Source organism: Etheostoma spectabile, chromosome 7, assembly GCF_008692095.1.
Source record: "Etheostoma spectabile isolate EspeVRDwgs_2016 chromosome 7, UIUC_Espe_1.0, whole genome shotgun sequence".
NCBI classification, from domain to species: domain Eukaryota; kingdom Metazoa; phylum Chordata; class Actinopteri; order Perciformes; family Percidae; genus Etheostoma; species Etheostoma spectabile.
The window spans coordinates 16,693,442-16,720,405 of record NC_045739.1 but is presented as its reverse complement, the minus strand read 5'-3'; the positions used below and the strand labels follow the sequence as shown (position 1 = coordinate 16,720,405).

Genomic DNA, 26,964 nt, shown 5'->3' with positions numbered 1-26,964 from the left:
AGCAGGAGAATATGGGGAAACAAAGAACCATGAAAAGAATTTGAGAGGTAAAACAGAAAAAAAGGGGAGAGTTGAAAAAGAACAATGGTATATGATGGTAAACAAGTTAAATGGACAGGGATGGGAGATGGGAAATTTGTAAACAAAAAAAAGTTAATTTGAGATGGAGGGTAAGAGACACAGGAGATAGTATAGAAGTGGTAGAAGGAGATCCATTGAGGGGGATCATAGTGGGAGGAGAAAGTTGAAGGAGGTGGGAGGACAGACGGTGTGCAGAACAGATGAATAGAACAGGAGGAAGAGCAGGGAGGAAACCTCAAAAAGATAAAAAGGTCAAGGAACAGAAAAATCAAGGAAAGGACGCAACGACAGGGATAAACAAGGGAGAGAAAGGAGACATACATAGACACAGAGAAAAGAACAACAGGAAACAAGAATGGAGTTTGTATTAGAGGACATACAAAATTGTTAAAATTAGTTACAATTGTGGTGCAATATTCCGTTAATCAATCAACATCTAATGCAAACAACTTAAATCATATAGAAACATGTTGATGGGTTGTTGCTTAAGGATTTTGTGATTCAACAACGTTACCATGTCAAACACAACTATCTGTCCCATATTATGTAATACTGAGTGCACTTTTATTTCATTAAAAATGTTGAGTAAAATATTTTATATTTTTAGGAGGATGTGAGGGAATGACCAAACCAATTATCTTTTAAAGGCTGGGTTTACTGCAGACCATCAGTTCAGTGGTCTGAAAAGGTGGGTCTTGGTCAGCTTCATACTGAGTGTGACTGTGTGGCATTTGTATGAATGGAAAAGCTTAGCTAAACAGATTTTTGAAATGAATCGCCTGCTTGTCAAGGAATAAATCTACTGGATTGGGAGGTTGGCAGCAATTAAATTATGGCCAACATATAGAAAATGCTGTTGAGTCTGTACAGATTTAAAGCCGTAAGGGATGTTACCAACACCTTGTTGAATCCATTACTTTTGAATTCAAGCTGTCAAGACAAAACGGGATACTACCACTTAGACATTTATACACAATAAAGCAGTTCGCAGGAGATTTTGTACATTTTCCACATGTTGTTTCCTGACTATTGGACTGTTTCTGATAACATCATGCTGCTTAAACTTAAACTCCAAATCTTAAGACCATGCCTACTGCATTGTGTTCCCCTGTATAACCCAGGAAAAAAAGAAAGAAAGAACAAAAGACAGACATTTTAGTGTATTTGAATATCATTTTAGCTATATAATTTGACAGCACAATATGGAACTAAAAAATACCACATGAAGTTCAAACCAGCCAAGCACTTTTATATTGTTCAGATAAGCCAGTGTTTCCCCATGGCTACACAATATCATAAATTACATGAAAATCTGAATAATTGTTGGTTCATCTTTGTTTTTTTTATATGTAAAAACTTCCCTTCCCTATCAACCATGTTAACTTCATTTTTAATATGTATATAAATAACACAGTGTCTTCTTAATCATGTCAATCTGTGTGGGGGTGGCAACATTAAAAACAGTCCCTGCTGGGACTTATTAATCATAACATCTTAGCACGTGAGCAGTGAAAACATACTTCCAACACCTCAGAAGATCAGGCAAGAAAATATTGTGCAATGTGAAACATCTATACATAACAAAGGGGTTGTTCATCACAACATTCACATAAAAACTGCTTTAAATCAATTATTTTGAGGGAAGGCGGACAATTCTTAAGAAAACAAATTTTAAAATAATGCAAGTCATTTTAAAGGCAGGTTGTAGAGCAGCTTGGTTTTGTTTTTCTTGCAATATGCTGCAGACACTGCAAGACACTTGCCAATGATGTGAAAGTGGATTAGTCCTCATGTCTATCAAATGACCTGACTGTCCTATCATAATACATCTATAGGTAGTATAAAACAGGAAGAAACATTCACTAGATACCTAGTTTAGTATCAAATTGAGTTAGTTAATGGGCGAACTGTTGAACACCTTCCTTCCCCAGACGTTTATATCATCACCTCAAAAAAGCATAACAGTGTATTCACTTTATCTAACTTTCATGGCAGCTATTGTTTCATAAGATTAGGTGTCACTTGTTTCAAATTGGGGGTGGGGTAGACTTGATAAAGCCTCTATGCCCTAAAGAATGTAGAAAACAAAACAGTAACATCTGAAAAATCCAAAACAAAGGGAATTAGACATCATAAAATTCACGTAAGACATTTATAACACTAAACACAATAAAAACAAGGATAAAGTGAAACAAAAGGAATGATTTCATTTAAAGTTATATAAAGGCCATTCAAAATTGATGCCATTGGCAAGTTTTGACCCCACTGAACAACATAAAAGTGACTGTGTGAACCCTGCCCAAGGTTTTACATTTTGCCTAATAATCAGTTTTTTTTTCAATTCTGTTGATGGTATTTCTATATTGGTTTATCAAATGTATTTTGTTGTATGCATTATAATGATCAATATTTTGTCACATGATTTACTGCAAGAAGGCCCTGAACATCTGACCTCTGTTTGACAGTGGCGTAGGCAGCATTACTAGGATTAGCATGAAGCTATAGAGAGCAACACATACGAGTTGTTTGATAGTATGGCAGATGCATCAATTCCATCAAAACTCCAAGCAACACTACCAAAATGTGTTTAACATCTGTGGTAGATGTGTAGCTGTGATGATGACAGTTGAAAGTGATTACTTTTTTACTGTTAACCTGAACACTTTCTTTTTAACATAATTGTTAGTGATGTGATGCTCTATAACCACGTTGGCTACATACAGTAAGATACCATCAAGTTGTTGCTTTGATTTTTACACTGAGGATGCTTACAGCAAACATTTCACTGAGGTGTTGAGGGTAGTCTTGAGGGTGTTTTGTTCTACACGTTATTTTGAGTGAAGGTCTCAAGAGGTGTTTTTTTAAAATCAAATTTTCAAAATCAATATCAAATATACAACCTTGTATATTTGATATTGATTTTGAAAATTTGATTTAAAACCACTGATTTGCAAATGGTCAATACAACAAAAAATACTTTTTCTTCTTCTAGTTGATAACATACCCTCTCAACTGTTATCTAGACTGTGCCAACTTATCTAGACTGTGCTTTAATTGCTTTCATTGTGTGCTAACGCGTGTGGCAGCATGGTTTGAGTGACTTTACCTGGCTCTGGAGTGCTTGTTGTTGGTACAGGGACAGCCTGGCCTTGGTGTGCTCATCTGTGGTGGGACTGAGGGACTTGGGGTCTGACATGGACCTCTGGGTGCTCTTGATGGGTCGGGGCATAGATGGGTGTCTCTGGGGGGACTCGGCTGTGTAGGACTTCTGTTGAGGTGTGACATGGGCCTTGTTCAGCCTCTCACTGGAAAGAGACGTCTCAAGCAGGCGGTGAGGGGACATTGGGGAGACAGGGGAATAGAGGACTTGTGGGGATTTGGGGGTCTGCTGCTGCCGAATGATGCTGGAGATGGACTCATTGTGGAGGTGGTTATGAGGCTGGTAGTTGATGTCAAGTGGGTCGGGGCGGCGTCGTTCAAACTTGGCTGCATTTGCTGCAATGTGCTGCTGCTGGCGCTGCTGGGTCAGGTGGTCGACAGAACTAGATTGTTGTGTACCAGTACTGGTAGAGGAAGAATATGGACTGACCGTGGTTGGTACACTGAGCTGGGGAGCTACAACCCCCTGTGACTGGGATTCCTGGTCAGTCTGACATGCTAGAGACTGTCCTTTTTGGGTCCGCTCAGGCCCGGAGATATAGTGTACAATCTCTACTTTATTTGGGTCTGGCACTGTAACATGGATTGCCGGGGAAACTCTTCCTAGGTGCTCCACTTCTGTCTGGCAAGACATTTCCCTAATGGTCTGAATGGCTATACTGGAGGATACCATCTTGGAAGTGTCGCTTTTGGTGTCAGTGGTTGTGGTGGACGTGGTGGCAGTGCTGCTGGACTCAGTGTGTCGGGAGAAACGTGAACGTCTTCGGCGGACCGGCTGCTCAGTCTCAGCCTTGTCCTCGTCGTCATCTGTCTGGACGGAGCAGTCAACACTACGACCACGCCTTCTAGTGCGATGACGCATCATGTACCTGGTGATTGAGTGAAGAGACACAATGTGCAATGTACAAGAATATTAAAATAGATGTTGTATTATAAAGTGCTAACATAGAAACACATAGCATAGAAAAATGTAAAAACAAGTCTAACAAGCTTAAACATTTTTCAATACTGGATGTTGTATCACCTTTGAAACTCTCAGAAATGTAACATCTTTAGTCTGTGTGAAATTGTTTATAAATTATTCATAAAGCGTGCATTGACATCTCTGCTTCTGTCTCCTTTTTTTTATTACAGAAAGATGTAGGATAACTGTCAAGTAATCATAACATGCATGCGCGCACACACACACACACACACACACACACATACTTCTCCTCTCTGTCTTCATCGTCCGTCTGCACACAACTGTCCACAATCCTGCGAGGGGAGCCGTAAAACACCCCACCGTCTCCGTCCAAGCTATCCCTGCTCAGCCTGGTCATTGAGCTGTGTTTCCTCATGTTGCTCCTGGTCTCCATGTGTTCCTGCTGGCTCCTCAGGCACATCTCAGACGAAGAGTTGGGGAGAGAACGAGAGCCCAACTAAAGAAAAGAAAAATATTTTTTGAACGTTGTCAGTTGTCACCAATTATTGATTCAATTGAGACTAAAAAAAGCTTTGCATATTGCACCCCCTAATACAATCTTAGAGGTCCATAAAGGAATTTGCTGAGTGCAGGCATACATAGAAACATTATGTGATGTAGCTTGAGAAGTCAATTCAGTTAACAATTACAGTGATCATTTTTTGAAAGCACATTATAATTATGTTGCACACAATTGACTTTACATATTTAAGTTTTTCTTTACCAGAGCAGTTTTCAAAATATGTGTTTGTGGCTTAATGAACCTTTTGAGATCAATTATGCTTCAGAAAATATATCATAGAAAAATTAGTTTCAGGTGGGTAAGTCCATGCCAGGGTTCTGGCATGTGTAGACAGGCGTCAAGCAGGCAAAAAAATTATATTAGTGATGGCTCCTCAAAGCATGCTGTACTATTGCACACTCTATGCCCTACATTTTCTGCCTCTGCAGCTAAGAGCTGACGTCTTCAACATCAATCCTCAATTCCCTCCTCTAAGTAGTAACATCACTTATATGCCATCTGCAAGTGTTTCTTCACTTCCCTTACCTGAGCTGCAGCTGTTTTCTGTCTCTTCTGCTCTACAAGCTGCTGCTGGAGCTGATTCTGTAAAGACTGGATCTGATCTAGCTGGGACTTCTGCTGGGCCAACTGCTCCCTCTGGAGAACAAGTTGTTTCTCGCGTTCTTGTTGCTGCTGCTGTAGAACCTAACAAAATGTTGGTGGAACAGAAAGAAGCACACATGGGCCAAAACACAGAGATAGTACAAGACAAAAAAATATATGGAGAAGCATAGCACAAGAGAGAGGTAAGAGTGGATGGGTTGAGCGGAGAAGAAATTATCAAACAAGAACAATAAATGATGAAAAAATGACAAGATGAAACAGAGAGAGAGAGAGAGTAAAGACAGAAGAGGAGAAGGTTGTTGAGTTTTGGCACATCTGGTTGTATAAAATATGACTCCTGACACTGAATGTGACATGGAGTTATTCTTGTGTTGATGGGTTAGTTTTAAAAATGGTTCCAAGTTAGTCAAACCCTTTACATATTGCAAAAAACAATAATGGAAGCGCAACATAAATGAAGTGCAGCATGTACTGGTTATTGCTGGTGCCAGTCATGTAATTCGCATGAGAAAATATGTAATGCATTTTCTTTGTTGCATAAATGACAAGCTAGTGCAAAAAAGGATTTTCTTCTCGCTTACACTGTAGGTTATGAGATGCATATTAAACATTCCATCTCTAGTTCATTCTCATTAAGGAAGGCTTCCACACCTGTTTAACTGAGTTAACTTGAAAGATTTTCAACTGCTTGTTCTATCAAAAAAGAAGAAAATTGTCATGTTAGCCCTTCTTTTAAATGTTCAACATCTACACAAGGCTATTAGGAGCTAAGTAAAGTGGTATATTCAAATGTTGTATGAATACAACATAATGGGATTCATATTTCTTTTGCATTTAAATCAAACCAACAAATGGCACGTGAAGCCAAAATCTGAGCATCATTAGTTTCTATCACACATCCATACTACAGGCATGTTCATGCACACTTTACATACAGGAAATGTCCAGTAAAGTAAACTACATCACATGCAAACTAAAACTATATTTTTGTAGGACTGGCTGGATGCAAACATTTTTGAACAAACACTTTGAACAAAGCCATTATTCATTACATTAAATAACGTTTTCAGTAACAATGAATTTTAACACAATCTTCTGAAGAGATATTTAATGGTCTCACTGGCAACAAATGTTCAATTAATCCATCACAATTTGTTACATTTACTTCTTTGAGGAATTGATAGAAAACATGCATTGCATACATGCATGTATTTTATACTGTATATAGAATTTGTTTGTTAAAAAATATATATATTTCAGGGAATGATGCACTGTATCTTGCAAGGCAATTTACTGGTTGCACATAAAAGATGTGACATTGAAAGAACAAAATTTAAATGATATAAAATTATAATAAGACAATAAGATACACCACAAATAACACCACCACAAAAACAACAAAACACAAACCAACATCCATAGCAAAACCGACAACCACAAAACATGAAACAGGAAACTAACTATAAAACTCTCCAATCTGCCTCCTGTTTCTCCCTCTACCTGTTCCTTGATGTTCTGCAGCTCATGCAACTCTCTCTGCACCAGCATCTGCTCCTTCTCCCTGTGCAGCTTCAACTCTATCCTTTCTCGTTCCAGCTCCTCTTGCAGGCGCAGTTGCCGGAGTTTCTCCAGCTCCACACGCTCCCTCTCCATCTGCAGAAGCTGCTCCTGCTGCCGATGCAGCCTGTCTGCCTCGGTTTCACCCTCCTTGTGTATGGCACCTGGTGGAGGGAAGGGAGGAAGTCCCCCTGGAATGGGTAAGCCACTAGTGGGGCCAGATGGGCCAACTGGAGGTTGGGTGTAGCCGTGAGTGTGTGAAGAAGCTGATGGTGGGTAGGCATGGGCTGCTGGAGGAGGCTGTTGGGGCTGCTGAGCAGTTGCCACTTGTTGCTGTTGCTGTTGCTGTTGACTGTTCAGATGTGCCTGGGACAGGTTTATTGGCTGCTGCTGTGGATCCATTGGTATGACTGTTCCTTGTACTGGGGTGACCTCTGTTGATGAGGATGCACCTTTACCGAGATAAACTGGTTCATCCTGGACTGTAGAACTAGCAGTTGTTATGGAAACAGACACTGGGGCACCTACTGGTGCTGAAGTTGTTGCAGCTCCAGCAGTCGTGGCAGTGGTTGAGGTTGTTTGGAGAAGACCTGGGGCTGGGTAACGGACTGGAGCTTGTCCAGTTAAGGATATTCTGGCGCTCATTGGAAGTCTGCTAAGACTGGATAGGGGCACAGGTGTCATGTTGGCAGAGGGGCATGGCCTGTAGACCCCCCTCAGTAGTGGCCGAAGAACAGAGGCAGGCTGAGTTGTGATGGGAAGTGTAGAAGCAATGGGGGTCTGAATGGTGGAGTAGATCATCCCATCAGACGACCTAATCGCAGCAGGGTACATGGCTCTGAGACTGGCCTGCCTGGCATTGATAAGGTTGGTTAGTGCTTGACTATGGGAAATTGGCTTCCCATCTAATCCAAATAGGAGGTTTTGTCTCATACCAAGACCTGCTGCAAGTCTGGAGGCCCCAGACCCGGTTCCTCTTCCCAAACTACCAAACTGCATCAAGTCTGGATTGCTTCCATATCGATCTATGGAATTGAGTGCTGCACACATGCGGCTGATCTCCCTGGCAGTTGTAGCACTGTACTGGGCCAAGTTAGCTTCTTGGAAGCTAGCAATGTCACGAGCAGTGTAACCATAGTCTGAACTGATGTTAGACAAGGAATTATATCTCCTTATAGGCAGTGTTTGGGCTGTGATGTCTCCTCCATGTCGTAAATCTGTATAGGAACCATACTGCATCCCCATATACCCTCCATAACCCTGTTTCATAGCAGTTAGATCTATGGCAAGATCACCTGAGGCTTGGATGTGTGGTTCTAATTTCGAATGGTAGGACTGTAGCCCTGCTTCAGCTAGGTTTGTATCAGACATCGAAGGCTGAAGTCTACCAGGGAAAGGTAATGTGTAGGCCTTGCCTTCATCCACAGAATATTCATGGTACCCTCCAGGTTGTCTTTCTTGGTCAGACTCATAGGTGAGAGGTGGGGCAGATGGAGGCCTTATGCCCTCTTTTTCACCCCCAACACAGCTTCCACCGAATGGAAGTCGATAAACAACATCACAGCAAGCTGGTTGGTTATCAGGTTTAATTTGGCCACCTGTCAGATCCATAGCATCTTGTCCTTCTTCTACTTTCACTAGCTGAGTCACTGCTCTGGCCTGCTCTGGCTCTCCATCCATCTGTACTACAATGCTATGTGGTAATTTACCTCCTGATATCACACCAGGAGGACTGGGCTTCCCTTTCAGCTCAATGGGACCAGTGCCATACAGCTCAGGGTTAATGACTGGTGATACAGCACTGACCACAGCTGAGGCAGCACTACTCTGACTGACTAGCAAATCCTTTTTCAGAAAAGGTGAGATCTGGCCAGTAAGGCTGTACCTTGCCAAAGCAGATGCCTGTTGCTGTTGATGTTGCATCTGATGATGCTGCTGCAACTGCTGTTCAAGAAGCTGTTGTTGCTTCTGTAACTTATCTTGCTGTATTTGTAGCTCTCTCTGTTGGATACTGAGGTCTTCCAGTTTGGCATCAATTTTTGGTATTGTTGGGTCAGTTGGAGGTGACATTGGTGGTTTGTTCTGGGAAAGACACACAGCCGAACCCATGCCCTGACCAAGATCTACTCTGTTTTGATGTGGATCACCATAGACTGCTGGCTGTTTAGGCTGGGTCATGAACATGGAAGCAGCCACAGTGACACTTACAGTGGTTGGTGTAGTGATCTCCTGGGTGTTCAGGTTCATAATCAATGGCTGTACAATTGTTGAATGTCTACTACCCTCTAATCCACCATGGTATTTCCTGCTTTCACTTGCCAAGGAGGTAAGATCCATTCCCTGGTCAGTCATGATAATAGGAGCTGGTTTGGTGGCTGTTCTGAGGTCCACAACACTTCCACCTTGAATCATATGGCCCTGCTCTACCCTAGAAGTGCCTGGGACAGTAGATATTCGACAGAGAGAGATGTTATCCATTGACATGGACCCTCTGGTGTAAGTGCTGACTGTGGTGACCATACTTGTCCCAACATTAACTTTCTCAACTCTTTGGGTTTGATAGAAGCTACGTGTAGGAGACTGTTGGTAAGGTGGCGTGTCTGGAGGACTGCCACATGGGGAGTAATTGTCAAATGTTGATTGCCGGCTAAATCGGGTAGGTGAAGACAGGGGAGAAGTAGCAGTGTTGACCGTTGTGGGCCTAGCTGGGCTTGGCGGTGGGGAGTATGGGGTATCTTGGGAAGACTGCTGACGATAGAGCCGTGGGGAAACTGATCGATATGAAGTTTGGGTTCCCTGAGCTGTCACTGGAGAAGTAGGCCCAGAGCCAGCTGAATCTGACATTCGTAATGCTGAACTGAAAGTCTGTGTAGAGAACTCAGCTGTATTTCTCCTGGAAGGTGAACGGGTTGGACTCTGTGGTGGTGGTGATGGAGAAAGAGGAGGACTGGTGCTCCTGTAATAAGTAGTGTACTTGGGAGAACGTGGCTCAATAATTCTCTCAGTGGAAGATGTTGAGCTGTCTCGCACATCCCTGGTCTCCCCTACCCTTCTGGTGATCACTTCTCTCTGACTGTAGGCCTGGGTAATCTCTGCAATTTTGCTGCATACACTTGAGACTGTAGCTGAGGATGTGGCAGGACTTGCCATGTGCCGGCCATATATACCAGACTGAGTAGATGTCATAGTGTGGCTTGAACTAGTCTGAGAAATAGTTACTGCATCTCTGGCATAAACGCCATAAGCTGCAATAGTTGTGGCAGCCACTGCTGGAGTTATTCCATTCTTTCCTGCTTGGCTTTTGATCCTATCTTTATGTCCATCCTTTGCAGAGAAGTGCTGTGTCACTCGGACATCAGGAATCCGTCCTCCAGTCTCGGCAAAGGAGACAGGAGCTGAGATCTGGGTGGGGCTGGTCCCTGGAGTAAGTAGAGCATTGCTTTGCTCCAGTAGCTTAGCAAACGCTGAGCCTGTGTCTAGGAGCTGTTTGTCTGGATAGGAGCTCTCAATCTCAATCTCTACTTGCTCATCTGTGGCCTGCTGCATTTTGGTGATGTTCTGAGACGTTTGTCGGATCTCCTCATAAATGTCTGTTTCTGTCTCTGCTGCCTCATTGTCATATCCTACCTGATCTTGTTCATATTCATACTCGTCATCGTAACCTTGTCCATTAACATCCTCCTCGTAGTACTGTCCATGTCTTCCATGATGCTGCTGTTGCTGCTGTTGTTTCTGAAGCATCTCTGCCTTCCTCATCATCTCCTCATAAACCTCCTCAGCGCTCTTTAATGGTTTTGAAGTTGAAGATGGTGCTGTGGTGGTTGTTGTAGTTGATGATTTCTCTACTGGTGAGTAGAGAGACATAAAGGTAGGCAGGTTGTATTCACTACCTGACTTGTAAAGTTTGGACTCGTATCCCTCAGCCTCTGAGTCCAGACTCTGAGGGGAATATTCAGAAGCAGAAGAACGATGGAGCTCTTCCATTTCTGCAGCTTGTCTCAGCTCTTCTGTCGGAGAAGCATCCTCAATTGGTGAGAGATTACTAGGTGGTGTCTTGGACCTCTCTCTGCGTCTCTGAGCCCTCAGCTCCTCCTTATCCCTCTTGGTCTTTCGTGCTGTGCTCCTTATTCTCTGTTGTTCCACCTCCCTCATCTTCTCCTGCTCTCTCAGAAGTTCTTCTTCCTCTCTCAGCTCGTCCTCTTCTGAAGAGTCTTCAATGGTGGGAAGGAGAGGGCCATGGGAGCGGTGGCGTGCTTTCCTCTGCTGCTTGGCCTCTTCCAGCCTTTGCCTCCTGCTGGGGCTACTGTCACTGTCCTCCTCCATTGATGATATGGAAGTAGGAGACTGGCCTGAGCCATATGAGGATGAAGTGGCTGGCAGAGTGGAGGAGTAGTCACCCCGAGAACGCTCCTCTGGAGATCCTGTCAGGCTCTCCATCTCTAGCTCTGGTTCACGATCAAGGCTCAAGTCATTTTCATTGCCCAGCTCCATGTCTCGGTTGTAGCTATTGGTGTTATTGAGTTCAATAGTTTTGAAGCGCCTCAAGCCTCCTTGTGATGCCATCACATCTTCCTCACCCTCCTCCAATGAGCCTTTATAAACATCGGTAGAGCTCTTAGTTTCCTCCTCAAAACTGCTGGAGTGGTGCTGAAGACGTCTTTTCTCTTTCCCTGAGTCAGAGATTATGTGTTTATGGTGGCTTTTCTTGGGTTTCTGGTAGCCATATCCTTCATCTTCCTCATCTTCCTCTTCCTCCATCTCTTCCTCCTCCTCATTTTCTTCATCAGCACTCATCTCCATAATTTGTCTCCTCATAAACTCTTCATCTGTCATCTCAGTGGGCTCAGCCTCTTTTTCCTTCTTTTTCTTCCCATTCTTCTCTTCCTTCCCTTCCTTCCGTTTACCTTCCCAGTCTCCTCCATCTTCTTCTTCCTCTAGAATATCTTCTAGTTCCTCATCAGAGTCGTATGCATCTGGTGGAATTGAAAGGGAGCGTGGCCGCTGCTTCCCTCTGTCATCCAAGTCTCTGTGCTTCCTCCCTCTTCTGTCAACCTTCTCTTCAGAAAGGCTCTTCTCCAGCAAAGGCCTCATGGAGCTTTCTAGCTTTGTGATTTCAGAAGGGCTTGGTGGAGAGCCACGCCCGCTGATCCCCCTCTCACTTAGCTTCATCTCCTCTTCTTGGATTAGACCTGTGATTTCACTGTGGGAGCTGGAGATGCCATCAGAGGAGTAGCCGGTGTCACTGAGGCTTTGAGGGCTGCGTGACAAGTCATGGGTGCTGTTGTTTTTTGTGTCCTAAAGAGAACAGAAGAAAGAAAGAAATATATATTAGATTTAGGAAATGTAGGGTTTTTAATTTAAATCATAATTTATGCAAAGTATGAGAATGTGTTGATGCAGGACAAGCAAATTGGATTGCATACAATTTTAACCCACATATATTAAGATTTTTTTGTATGAAATAAATGGTTTCTGTCTAATTATAATAATATTATAATAAATTATAATGTAATATTTATTTTATGAACAAATGTAAGTTGGTTTTTGAAAATCAAGGATTGAAATGATATACCTCACCAATGCCTGTGCAATACTGGACCTATATGTATCACTTAAATGTTTTTCAGATAACAAGATAGTTCAAAATCTTTAATTTTTAAAATGTGTTATAATTCTGCTTTAACAAGCATGCTAAAACTGCAGTCCTCAGCTTTTAATAAAAAGATAGCTGTAAATATGTCATTGGACTAAACTCTGATCTTAGCATTTCAAGAAGAGATAAAGCAATGATCGTGAAAGCTCTCTTGAACGCTACACCTAAAAATATATGGATAAATACAAACTACTGTGAATTTGGCTAAGAGCCAAAGGTTTGCGCACATTTCGTGATTTAATAGGTTTTTAATGACATATGATTAATGTGAATTATCCATTATTTTTGGAACATTAGCTACCAAGTAATATATATATGTATATATATTGGAGGTCTATACAAAACATTTCATACTCTATTGTGATACAATTTGTCTCGGGAATTTTGCTGAACAGCAAAGTCTTTATTCATCTAACAACATCTAATTTGGTTCTTATAAAACCCTAAAATCCCATTACAGAATTTACACTTTATATGATAAAGACTTTCTTTTATTAGAGTTGTTAATTAACTCATATGTGGGCCAAAATTGAATGCTTCAAAGTTATGTAAAAAAAAGTTGTTAAATTGCACAAAGAAGAAAGAATAAGAGACAAGAATTACAGTTAGAGAGAACATGTAAGAGGTAAGAGAATAGGCTTGAGGTCGTTATTCAATTTCACCACAGATGTAGAATTATAATGGAAAACACTGAACAGTTAAATGTAATTAATGTCCAAAATGCAGAGATTTGCCCTTCCTATATCCAAAACTGAATAAACCGTATTGCAAATCAGATCCACTAAGAGCTATGTCAGCCCTTTGAACAAAATCCTACGGAAATGTTTCTTTCCTTAAAATGTAGTTACAATTCAAATATGTAACAAAGATAAAGTCTTATGCAAAAATAAAACTTCAGGGTATGGTCTGATTTTTTTTATAAGTAAATCTCCAATGATATAAATGAAAGTATGAAGACAAATCACATAATTATACAGTTATCATGAAGTGGCTTATAGTTGTTAGGTTTGTTAACAATTGTTTGAGCCAGTGATGGAAAGAGGTTAGTTAAACTGTGTCTTTTAGGAGTTAGAACATTTTAGTTTTTTGATGAGCGATTGTAGCGTTAACATCATAAAAACTACTCAAAACTAATTCATCAATGGTTCTGTCTCAGATGTCTTTTGATAAATCATAATACCAAAGGGACTAACCTGGTGAATGAAAGGGGGTGGAGGACAGAATGCAAAATAGATACAAAATTATGGAAATGTTTTCTAGAAAACCTCCTACAATATTTAAGAGGAGAAATTACTTTGCGTTATCTGCATTTTAGATTACTAGTAGCTTCTTAGATGAGGAAGGTCTACTGTTCCTTTGAAAAGACCCAAAGCATGCCAATTTTTTTTATAATATTTCAGCAGAAGTGATTGTTGCCGCTGAGTAAGAAAAGGCATTATTTCACTCCATCTGTGTTTCTCTCTCACTCTCACTCCCACTCCCCAAGGTAATCCATGTCTGCTGCCACTTGCATTCTCAGCATTCTGTGAAGAGAAAATCAATGACATGCTTTCCAAACAGCTTCAGGAGAAAGTAATTGCTTCAACTTACAATTTTAAATAACCAGGCTCCGCAGAAAATCTTAGGTAGTGTCATGACATACCACATATATATATATATTTTGTGGTGTCAAATTTTCACTTTGTAGTATAACAAAAGAAAAACTGGGCTGGGTGTGATCACCAAACTGAATCGAAATATAATTCATATGAAGTATTAGTGGCATTTTTATAAATTGAGATATTTTGTACAAGAAGTACAAAAAAAAACAATACAGCTTTAAATAAAAAGGAGTTCAATAATTGACTCAGTGATTATGGTAGGCAGAAATGATATGGAGAAAAATAAAACCATAGGAACAAATTTTTCTTCTCAGAGAAAATATCATTTAAACATGGCGAAAATATGGACAAGGTAAATACAATACATCTGATGTGTTTCCTAAACCCAAAACCATCCCATTCCAATGTAAATAAATGAAGGCTCTCAGTGCTAATATAAACCTTGAGTCATCTCACTTGTCACTGTAATTCCGAATTTAATTTTTTGATCTAAAAAACTGAGTTGAATGTATCTGAAAATAAGAGGCACATCGGTAATAGCCCATTGTATTGAAATTGTTTGCGCCTTTCATTTTTGATTTTCTGGAGTTACAAAATGTGATTACTTTTAAAAGTATAACAGCATGTAGCAGCTGAGAAACATGCAGGAAAATATAAACATTCATAAGAAAATAATTGAATATTTTGATCGAAAGATATGTGATACACTTCAAAGAAATGTCTTACTTACTTCTTACTTTCTTTAGTTTACCAGGAGAAAAGGGAGTCCAGAAAGAACTCTTAAAAGATGCCACTGTCATAAAAATGGCAACACTGGTTGGGTGTTGCATTTACTCACTGTGCTTTGAGAAACAGAGACACTTGGCCAACATAATGCCAAACTAATATCTTATCTGTGACCTTTATGAACCTTTACAACATCTGTGAGCACAAGTCATCATAAAAATGTAAAATAAGCCATATTCATGATAGCATGAAAGGCCTTAATATGCCACTGTCATTCATTTACTTATCTTCTCTAAACACAGCATTCAAAACAATGAAAGAAACATTGAAGGGAATCTAATGGGATAACAGGCAGCTGGTTTCTGTTCTACACTGCAGGTTTTATGGGGATGTTAAAAGTCTTCCATTTCTCAGGCGTCAGACAACACAAACTTCCCAGGTCCATTGGTAACATGCACTTTTAAATCAAAGGTCTGACTCTGCATGGGACAGCAATGTTTACCACTTTTGAAATGTACAAGTGGGTTGCAATAATAAAGTCAAGTCAAGTGTTTGGTCTGGTGTTGAGTTAAGTTTTTAGGGATGTAAAGTTCTTCCCCCCTCATATTTAGCCTTAGTCTGATTCCAGACCTGAATTGCTGACCACATTTCAGCGATTCAAATAGGTATAGTGTTATGCTCACTGATGGCTGTTTTCACCAGTTGGAGAAACAACTGACTAGTCAAAGCTTAGTAGAATTAAGAATGGGGATGTCATCTTCCTACATAGCTAGTTAGCTAACTACTTAGCAACTTTCATGAAAAACAGCAAAAGAAATATGGCAACAAGAGTGAATGAGATTGATACAGCTGTGCATTACAAGTTGTTAATAGGTCAACTTACAGAAAGAATCTTAAATCAGAAAATTACAAAATTTTGAATGAAGTGCTCCTAGGAACTGCTTCCGTTACTAAAAAGGACTTCAGTGGAAAGGACAACATACTTCACTTACTTATGCTTAGTTATGGCAAAAAATTAAATAAATACCCCAACCTCCCAACAAGAAATTGGCTAATGTGAACAAAGTGTTGGGCTGAATGGATGAGCTAAAACAATATGGCAATTCAGTTTGGTTATCAAGTTAACCTAGCTCTGTTTGTCTTGCTTTAATAACTCAGTTAGTCTTTCTGAAAAGATAAAATGTTCCTGGGGTCTTTTCATGTTGTAAGATTAATGGGGATCTCTTCCTGTTGCTACTAGATGTTAAATTGAACACCTTGTACTTTTAGCGTGGACAAAATTATGTTTTCTCCCATCAGGCTTTGACTGTGGCCCAAAAGCAAAACCATGTGGTAAACATGTTTACTGGATGCTAACAAAATAAATGTAATTATAGCTTTCCGTAATTTACAAGGGTTTAAATTTGACAATAGAATGTACACAGAAAATCTGAGCTGGTGGACCATCTCTAGCTAGGAAGGGGAGCAAGACTTAGGCTCTTTAAATTCTAAAGGAAGCCATTTCATCAGATCCTGCCTTCAACCAGCCGCCTGGTCAGGTTTTACAGTGAGTTACAATAAAATAGCTTGGGACTGTACATATCAACAAATATACTGTACATTTAACCACAAATGTGCAGTGCAGTCCCAAAGGACCAGATGTTGCTGTCACTTCAATAACTGTTTGTGTAAGAGGTGTTCCTTCCCTGTCGTGTGTGAGGTGTTAGGAGGTCCAGTGTGGGCAAAATCCTGTACACTACACATATCTGGTGCTGAACAAGAGCTTTCATTAAGCTCATTAAGCACAATGAAAAACACTGTATGAATGTAAAGCAAGGCCATGCTGAAACAGCCATGCATACTCACATAACTTAACCTGCATACATGCTATAAATGTTTAAAAGGCCACACAACAATGGCCATTTCTGGTACATAGGCCTGTATGTTACACTATGGTTTTCACAAAATATTCACTGAAAATCAGCTTCATGTTTTTGGTATTGTACAACTTTGTTTTTACTTGGTTCACGTTTTACAACCGTAAAACCAATTTTTTTATTAGTATCACCTTTTCATCCTTTTCCATAGCTTAACATACAGAGTAGTACACTGGACTGAAGCAATGTAACTAAAAAGGAATTAGACTTACTTCATAGTGCCTGGACTTCTTGATTTCCTTGATCGGTGTGATCTGCTCTCCTTTCTTCTGGGACGGTTTGGTGTTTTTGGCAGTTTGGTTCTCAGGCTCAGTTTTGGGTTTCTCCTCTGTGGGTTTAGGATGTTTCTGGGTCTCTGTGGTTGATACTGGTGCCGGAGCTGGTGTCGTGATCTTGGTGTCGGTCGGTTGTTTGGCAGCAGTGGGCGCAAAAGGTCCGCTACCACCAGTTCCTGCCTGTGCTTTCTGCGTCTGCGGGTGGGCTGGCCTGGGCCCCTGCTGATTGGTGGATTTGTGGAGAGGGCTTTGCTGACTGGTTGGAGCCTGGTGACGGGGCGAGCCCATTGGCTGGTGCTTGGGAGACGGATGAGGAACAGGAAGTGGAGGTTCATCAAGACCGCCTCCGGACATCAGCCGCTGGGTCTGGCAGTTAAGACATAACCACTCCTTTTTCTGAAACAAAGGACAAAGACCAAACACAGTTAAGAATAAAAATTAAGAATAACCTGAAAACCCTCCTCTTTGAGGAAGCTTATAGTTAGGAAGTGAGGAGTTGCAGCGTCCACCAGGACCAGACGTCAGATTTATCTACCATATAATCAATAATATAAAAGTACAAGGAGGCAGGCCAGTAAGGCCCAATCCGGCTGGGGAGAGTTCTAGCCAGACCAGGCACCTCTCCTTAACCTGTCTCTCCTTTTTATGCTGTTATAGTTCTAGACTGCCGGGGAATTTCCTTCCTTCCTTTGACACACTGAGCTGCTCTCTCCTCTCCCTTTCCATTTGTGTGCATCCTGTCCCAGAAATGCTTGTTACTAACCTAGTTCTGGGGAGTTTACTCCCTGGAGTCCCATGTTTTTGCCCAGCATATTTCCTTGGAATAGGATGGCAACAAGATCTTAGTTACAACTGTCGCCGTAATCCTGCTGCACTCCCGGCTACATCCTGCTACGCTCTGCGATGCCCTGCAATGTCCTGCCGTATCCTGCTGCATTCTTCTGAACCCTGCTGCATCCCGCTACATCCACCTATGCTCTGCTTTGCCACGCTACACCCTGTAACGCCCTGCAGTGCCCTGCTATGACATGAACTACTACGACTACTATTTGTAGTCACTGTTCCATTATCTTTACTGACTATTATTGCCAATGTGCATCACACTCTAAACCGGCACCATCAGACACCGCCTACCAATCGCCAGGTTTTGTCCAAGGTTTCGTCCTTAAAAAGTTTTCTTGCCACTGTTGCACTAATTGCTTGCACTTGGGGGAATTACTAGAATTGTTGGCGCTTGTAAATTAGAGAGTGTGGTCTAGACCTACTCTATCTGTAAAGTATCTTAAGAGAGACCTTTGTTATGATTTTATATTATAAATAAAATTGAATTGAATTCAGTGACAACTAGCCTGTTTTCTACAATAGTAAAGACATGTTTTGTTGTTTTATTATCACTATAATATGGCCAATAAAATATATTTGAAGATATTTGATTTGATTATAGCTTCCCAAATTATATATATTTATACATATATGTGCTGAGGGTCCTTGGAAATGCTCTTTGTGTGTGCACACATATGTGTGTCTGTCTGTGAGAATGTATTTCACAGTAAGGGTAACGCTCTTCCTGTGTAAGTGTGTGCATATGTGGGTGTTTGTGTGTGTTAGGAAATGGAAGTGTATTGAATATTTATATGTAGTTATACCCAACATTTATATTTTTATTTAAATCCGTTTTCATGACGTGATGATGATGTTTTGTGTATCTTTGTGTATCTACACCTTTACCACCCGAATTTCACTTTTTTTGGATAATAAAGTTTACCTTGACCTTGTCATTGTTAAAGGCTGTTTTCAAGTTCCAAATCATCAGTGTGAGAGGAAATGCAATATTTGGCACTTTAAAACAATCAGCTATATGTTTCTTAAAAATACAATTTAAAGACTTAATAAAGTAATATGTTGAAAGAAATGTCGCTGGCAAAATGCCCTAACCCTGTGTAACTGCACACACACACACACACACACACACACACACACACACACACACACACACACACACACACACACACACACACACACACACACACACACACAAACTTTATACTCTCAGTCTGTCAGAGACGCAGAAGGCTTAGCTAATGTTTGTTTCTAAAAGGCCAAGTCACACTGACAGCTACACCTTATTTTCCTCCCATTAACTCCATTCACTTCTTATGCGTTGAGGCTGAATGATACAAAAATTAGACTGCGATGCGTGCACACAAAGAGACCCGCACATGTACACAAACGTACATATCTTTTGTCTCTAACTAACTAAAACAAAAGATGCAGAAAAGATTTGACTTAGTATGAGCATCGATAGCCACCATGGCTGAAAAGACTTGTCCCAGTGTTTGATTCACAGTTGATCTCTGGGAAGTGCAAATAGAGAATCAATAGAGGTGTGTTCAGCAACACAGTGACACATTTCTTTCTGTTTATGTTTAATGTTTATGTTTTATTTTTTTTGTTTAAAAACTAGAAGATGTATGTCTTATTTTGTAATATTCATTATTTCTTCAGTATCTCTACAGCACACATCTTCTGTTAATAGTGAATAGTTGAGGTAGCAGGGCCTGGGCTGACTGATACATCAGCTGTGGCTTCTCTTCTGGGGCAGAGGTCTATTCGACAGACCAGGAACGTTTTAGAGAGGTGGACAGAGAGACTGACGGCTGAGGAATGTAAAATGCTCCAGGATTACTGTGCTGGCATGGAAAGCCCTGATGAGAGTGATCCTTTTCTGGAGTTGGGGCTTACTCCTAAACTGGATGGATTTTTTGAATATGATGGACTCTAAGTAGGCTATCTAGACTTGTATACTGTCAAAGGAAAGGTTGTGTTCAAATGTTGTGTAAAATTCCTGAACTGATATAAATTGGACAAAATCGTGGACACAGTGTGGAGACAGAGACTGCGTGTGGACAGTGGTGTGAAACCAGCATCACCTCTGAAGAAAAGGACTGGGGATTTACAGTGGAGCTTTTTCATGGTGCATTGCTGTAAATGCTTTTGTTTCTGTGATCAACCCAACAGTTTTAAGTAGTTGTGCATTCTGTGGCGAAGTAGAGAGTTTTTCACTGTTTGTGTGAATGCCAGAAACTCTGGACACTGTTTGGTGTGCTGGAGAAGGTCTTTATACGGTTTTGTGAGAAGTGGTCTAAGGTTACTTTAATTTTTGAAGCCGACTATAGAAAAGCTGATGCCTCTAAATGGCAATTACTTAACCTGATTGTAAGAGAGAAAAAAATCTCCATCTACAGTAGCAGGAAGAATAAAGTAGAATACAGGACAGGACAGGAAGCACTTCCTGTTTTCATCTCTTTAGTGAAAGCCAGAGTTTAGGTTGATTTTTGGTTTTATAAACAAATGAATAACATTGATGAGTTTCTGAAACAGTGGTGCTATAAAAATGCAGTATGTTCCGTAGTAGGAGATGATTTAATATTTGACAAAGTATTTTGGTAGAGATGTGATTGGTTGCAGTGTAAACTACCTGTTTGTTGATGTGCAATATTTTCTATGGTCATATTTATTGTGATGGAAAAAATGTGGTTTTGATTTGCTGTTCATAGTTTTTTTAAATAAATGTTTTATAAAAATCAATCTGTTAACCCCCCCTCTCTATCTCTCTCCTGATGCTGTTTTGAACTAAAGAGAGGCAATATTACTCATACTATTAATAACTGACAGATGCAGCCATCCCTACTGAACACTTATCTTCCATCTTTGTTCTTTTCCACCTACTCATGAAATCCTCTATACACAAAACTCACCAAACCTCTTCCTTACTCCCCTCCTCTCCTCACTATTTTCTATCTCTTCTCTCTTTCTCGCTCTCTTTCTCTAAATCCCTTTGAGGCTTTATCTGTTAATAAATGTCACACAAAAGACTCCACAGTGACTAATGCTGCTTTGGGTCGAGTGGTGGGCACTGTAGTACTTTTAGCCACCATTATATGAAAGACAAAAACAACTGTATGCATATAAACCATATGAACCCTGCTCTTTGTCACTCTAAGATGAGATGATGTGTGTGTGTGTGTGTGTGTGTGTGTGTGTGTGTGTGTGTGTGTGTGTGTGTGTGTGTGTAAGCAAGCAAAGCAAGTAAGTGTGTGTGGTTCCACAGAGTAGCCTATTGCTGCACCACTTGAATAGCACACACAATCTGGCCTTTTCTCCTCCTGTCAATAACCCTAAAATGTTCCATCAGTTCTAATTCTGCCTTCAGACTCTGCCTCTCTATCTCTCGCTATCTCTTTCTTTTTAATTGTCTCTGTCAGTTCAAAAATCAGTTTGGCATTGCATTGTATTGTTCTGTATTTTATTTTTACACCCCCTTCCAGCTCTCTCTCTCTCTTTTTTTCTTTAGCAATTTCTTCCTCTCTCCTTTTTGCAATTCTTTCACACTTCAAGCCTTATCCAGTGTTGGAGAAACCTAGTTTCTCGCTGAGTTTTCGCCGTAACCTACATAAGTGGCCTGATGTTTGCGCCGAGCCGGCAAGTGTGTTTGTGTGTATGTGGGGAGTGTGTGGTAGAGAGAAGGGGATTCTCTTCGTAGCGAGTACTGACTCTAGAGGCACAGTGAGAGAAACAAAGTCTCTCCTCTGTTCTTTCTGACCACGGTGGGAAATCTGTGGCAGGAATAGTTAACCCTTCTCCTTGATTTCCTGTTGTTTATGGAGAAGGAGAACCAGGAAATGAGCAGGGGAAAATGCAACACTACCAAGCCATGACGTACTGTACATCGCCGCGATGTGTAGTTACATTTTTCAAGAAGTGCACATCAGGCTACAGTGTAGGGTCCAGTGTAGCTTCATGTTTCCACCTACAACATTGATTTTTTTTCAGAAGTATAAATCACACTTTACTCCTAAAGATGGTGTTCCCTAAATTTTATCCCATAGTCAGGAAGACAGCAGATATGCTGAGAAATGATGTAATGATGATCTACACACTGAAATGAAAGTAAAAGAAGAGAGAAGGGAAGTCTGACACTAATGCCAAGATCGATTCCTTACTGCTTCTTTTATATTCCATTACTGGGAGATAAAAACAGCTCAGTAGTAAAAGTGGGTGGATTGTATTTGTGATTTTGCAAACATTTACCATATTGTATTATATGTACATGGAAAAATGTTTACATTAATACCGTGCCCAGCCCTAGTCAATCATATCACAAATATAATCCAATGTTAAATACAATTAGACTCCATGGCAAACATACCAAACCAGTGGCACTCGCTCAATTTAAAATACTAAGTAGAATTTACATTGTGCAAAGATTCTCTGCCTTTCTCACTTTCAGTTCACTTCTAGTCTGACTCATTCTTCTCCTTTTTTCTGTGTTTTACTTTTCATACATTTGCACCTGCAGCTTTTTTTATACACTATACACTTCCATCTTCCCCCTGTCAGCTCTTACCCTCCCTCTCTCTTTTCTCCCTATCACCCCTGTCTCCTTTTCTCTCCCTCCAAAAGAGCAAGGGCTATTTTTACCCAGAATGCCATTGTTCTGCTCGAGCGCACACTTCCCTAGCACTGGCTGCCGCTTTAGGCTGCACTCTATTGCACCACACACACACACTCTCATACTTACAAGCACACATGTAGTCACACGGCTCACATCAACGCAAAATGGAGGAGGCCTTTGTTGCTGAAGGCTTACCAAAAGGAGCGAAATGACAAGCACAAGGAGGAAGAAGAGCTGGGTGGAGGAGAGGAGAAGTGGGGAAGTGAGTGACACCACACGTGCACATAAGTGCGTGCATACACACTGTAATTCAGCTTAGCCTCTGATAATGTGGCTCCCGGCTGAGTCTAATGTCCCTGGCTTTAAGTGGGGGCAGAGGAGAGAGGAGATGGACAACGAAAGAGGAAGGACCAGAAGAGGAGGTGTTAAAGTGGACAAGTATTGATGATAATGATAATGATGATGATGATGATGATGATGAAAAAGTGTAGGACTTGACCAATCAATCATGTTATAATGAGAAAAAAACACTATAGATAAATGAGTGACCAATGATTTTAAAATTGTAGAGTGCCAGTTCTTAACATAATCACAGCAGTATCTCACCATGCAGATTTTTCTTTGGTTTATGTTGATGACGTTTCTCCCAATTGATGGACAGAAGTGAGAGTTTTATTTGTGGTGCCCACAGCATTGGGAAAATAACTTCTTCTGATAAAGGCATATGCCATATGCAAAGTTAACATCTCTTTAAGTCCCTTAATGTTGACAATATTCCACATATCACCACTATATTACACTTAAACTTACTAACAACAGGTCACGGCTACACAAACTACTACATCATCACCACTACAACCTCACAGTAAATCAACTTAATAGGATACTTTCTTCCAACGATGCCTCTTAACCCAATCAAGGCGCAGACAGGTTATGATTGATGACGGACTGGACATATCAGTTCCTGTCAAAATATAGCTGCAGTATCTGATGGGCTGCGCATTTCCTCTGATTCTGAAAGTATAGCAGACTGCCAATGTACAGCAGAGTGTCCCCACTAAAAGGACACAGTTTCCTGTAATGGTAAAACATACAAGTCACATCATCCTGCATGGAAAATAAAATGATATAAAATATATTATTTTTAAGAAAGTATTCCTACCAATCAAATGCTGAGCATTTTTATTTACAATTAAATTTGAACATATAATTTCCATCTTCCCATGGGTGCTTCCTGGTTCCCTGACTTGCTTATTATTTTCACAGTTATGACACTGTGTGTTTTTGGGGCAGGTTTCACCGCTCGGTGCACAGGTTGCATCAGTCATTGTATGTTAGGAGGCTGACAACAAAGAGCAGATTTCATAGGAGCTCTTCCACATAAACTCTATTAAGTCCTGCCTCTTGAGCTCCGTCTCCTCTTTACACTTTTGTTTTCTGTCTCTACTTTTGTCCATTGAGAGACATTTTTCATTTTACTCTTTTCGATTACTCATCCTTCTCTCTACCTTTGCTTCCTATCTGCTGTCCATTAATATTTTGTGTGTTGGAAATACTGTGCACAAAATGGGGGTAAGAAAAAAACAGAAAAGGACTAAAACAGAAAAATAGAGTAACAAAGAAAGACTGATAGCCAGGAGGTGAGAGAAACAGTAACAGGAAACACGTGATTTTATTATCTAGGCCTATGCAGTGGTTTAAAGTAACTATGTACATCTACTTAAAGGGATACTTTGCTGACTTTAATGTGTATTTTTGCCATGACAGTGTGTGCAGATAAATGGTGCGTGCCTTCCATCTGAGGCTGTGAGCTTGGAGCAGCCGTTCATCTGCACACACAGCCACACTGCTATGACACAGAACTGGATTTAAATCAGCAATATATGTATTAAGGTCTACTGCACCAGGTTTTAGAGTGAATTTGTGTACTTTTCACTTGACTACACTGATCTGCCAGCTGAAGGTACTACCTACTAACTTTTCAGATTACCTTAAAAAAAAGAAAAGCAAAGATGAGAGAAACACCCAACACCTTATCTTTCCGCCTTCATTTCTCATCTCTTGTATCAGATTTGACACTTTGGAGGGGGGCAGACCCCAAGTTAGGAACCACTGGATTAAACTACAGTTTATATAATAGCCTGGATAAAAATACACCAGCTACAGCAGCAAAATGTTATTTACACATTGATGCATCAGGCCTGAGTGCAATAACAACAGTGTGTAAATATTGTAATTTCCCTTTGCGGCATTAATAAAGTATACCTTATTATTATTATTATTAGTAGTAGTAGTAGTAGTAGTTGTAGTATTATAGTATTTGTATTTTTACATTGTTGCATTAGTACTTTTACATCCCCCCCAAGAAGGAAGAGAGGCAGGTATGGAGAGACTAAAAGGAAGAGAAGGGAATGTAGGAAGTGTAGGAAAGGAGCCTAGGCATTAAAAGCAGGAGGAAAACGTTAAGTAAAAGGAGGAGAAGACAACAAGAGCCAGGGAGGAAGTGGAGATAAAAAAGAAGATAAATCAAGCTTGAGGAAGAGAGAGGAGAGAATGAACTAAAGTGTAAGGAGGTGAGAAAGGAAATAGAGAAATAAATTGGAAAAAAGGAGGAAGTATAGACGAGGAGGAGAGACACTGAGGAAAGATAGGAGGGGATAAATTATAAGAGTGGAAAACCAGTGAAGGAGAGAATAACTACTAAGAGATAAATTAGAGAGGGTGAAGAAGAAAGTTAGAGGAGAGGAACAAGAGGCTAAAGAAAGCGGAAACAAATTAGAGGAGCTGAAAATAGGAGTAAAAAGAAAGAAGGCAGAGAAAGAGTAGAGACGGAGTATCAAAGAATAGAGGATTGACAACAACCTGGTAATAAAACCGAATCAGGTTTGATCTCCATTTTACTGATAATTTAAAATCTCCTTGATCATCACAATGGAGCCTCGTGAAAAGAGTGGGCACAAGGCTATATATATATATATATATATATATATATATATACTGTATGTGTGTGTGTGTGTGCGTTATTGCGTACACATTATGTTTTATTGCCCACATTAAACCGTCACCTCTTTCATTTTCTATCTATTTCCTGTCTCTGGCCGGCCAGCCAGCAATTTTTCACAGAGCCCGACATCAAACCCAGATGAGGAGAACTGCCCACATCTTTTCCCTGCTGATACTGTAGGAGGACCTCATTAGCATATGTTGTGAAATTATAGCTGCCATGATGATGAATCCTGACATTAGCCAAAGCTATAACTGTGAGCATTATGCTCTGATTTCAAATTAAACCTTGAAAGAGGAAGTTCCATCATATGCCTTAAATAGCTTGATAACAAAGAAGTAGTGAGTCTGAATTAGAAGCAAATTAGTTAAACATTATAACAAGCAGGCTGAAAGATGGATCAGATGTTCAAGAGATAGACTTGAGACTAGCTTAGCCTAACGTAGCAGAAACACAAATGTTCCACCAACTCAAAATTAACTCATATTGTATCTTGTGTACTAAATGTGTAGAAAGAAGAAAGTACATGTTTGAGGAGATAGTCCTCACAAGAAACCCCACAACATTTGTCGAAAAAAGCCTTAAACAACACATGTTGACATTAAATTGACAAGGACCTTTGGCAGCCGTGTGAGTTATGACTTGTCTGCCAGGAAAATAGTGTGTCAAAAAGCATGCGAATTGAACAGAGGAAACTGCTTTCTGTCACAGTCAGTGTTTAACTGTGACAAAAATCTTTCCCCTTAACCAAGTCGCTTTTAGGGTCATTTGAATCAATTTTTAACATTTCAAAAGATTTTAAAAGGCATTAAATAGGTAGGACCTTTATAGAACTTCACCTGTCTTTTAATAGAAAGAGATGGACAGAGACAAAGGAGAAATAAATCAAACTAAGGCCACTGGAATAATAATAATTGCATTTCACATTGATTGATTTACTCACTGGAGATTGTATTTTTTTAATTTAATTTTTCTTACTTTTAATTTTGCTCTTGAGCAGCTCCAATGCAGTGGGTAGAAGTGAAGTGCCTTGCTCGACATCATTTTGACATTAGCTTTTAAAGGACAGTTTTCTCGCCCAGATTCCAGATCAGACAGAGCGGGGATTTGAACCTGACTGTGACAAGCAGGCTTAAAGGAGGAAGCTTTTGTGGTTGAGAGACAGAAACAGACTAAAGTTGCGCCATGGCTTGTTCAGAGTTTGACCCACAAATCTGTTGTGAGAGCTAGTTTTACCAAGCTTGCAGTCTCTTTGGGACTGACTGACTCATAAAGACATAATCGCACACAAAAACGTCAAAAAACGTCACAAAAATAAACCAATCAAGCACAGGGGACAACAGTACAATCTTTGCAGTGCATTAGTTTGTATTCCTGCAAGAGTTTGTGCATGCAGTTGTGTGTGTGTGTAATGTTTATGTTTGTGTGTGTGTGTGTGTGTGTGTGT

At 40.4% G+C, this 26,964-nt stretch overlaps 1 protein-coding gene across 5 annotated transcripts in view; it reads right to left on the bottom strand.

Moving 5' to 3' along the window:
- Positions 1-26,964, bottom strand: part of bsna (bassoon presynaptic cytomatrix protein a) — a 144,469-nt gene that overhangs the window by 29,037 nt on the left and 88,468 nt on the right. For 4 of the 5 annotated variants that reach the window (XM_032519945.1, XM_032519946.1, XM_032519948.1 and 1 more), the window contains exons 4-8: positions 16,996-17,454; positions 6,831-12,182; positions 5,253-5,411; positions 4,450-4,661; positions 3,188-4,109 (exon numbers count right to left, since the gene is read on the bottom strand). In XM_032519945.1, the coding sequence (XP_032375836.1) occupies positions 3,188-4,109; positions 4,450-4,661; positions 5,253-5,411; positions 6,831-12,182; positions 16,996-17,454 (7,104 nt within the window). The remainder of the gene's footprint in view (positions 1-3,187; positions 4,110-4,449; positions 4,662-5,252; positions 5,412-6,830; positions 12,183-16,995; positions 17,455-26,964) is intronic. The other variant, XM_032519947.1, reaches the window with a different exon arrangement.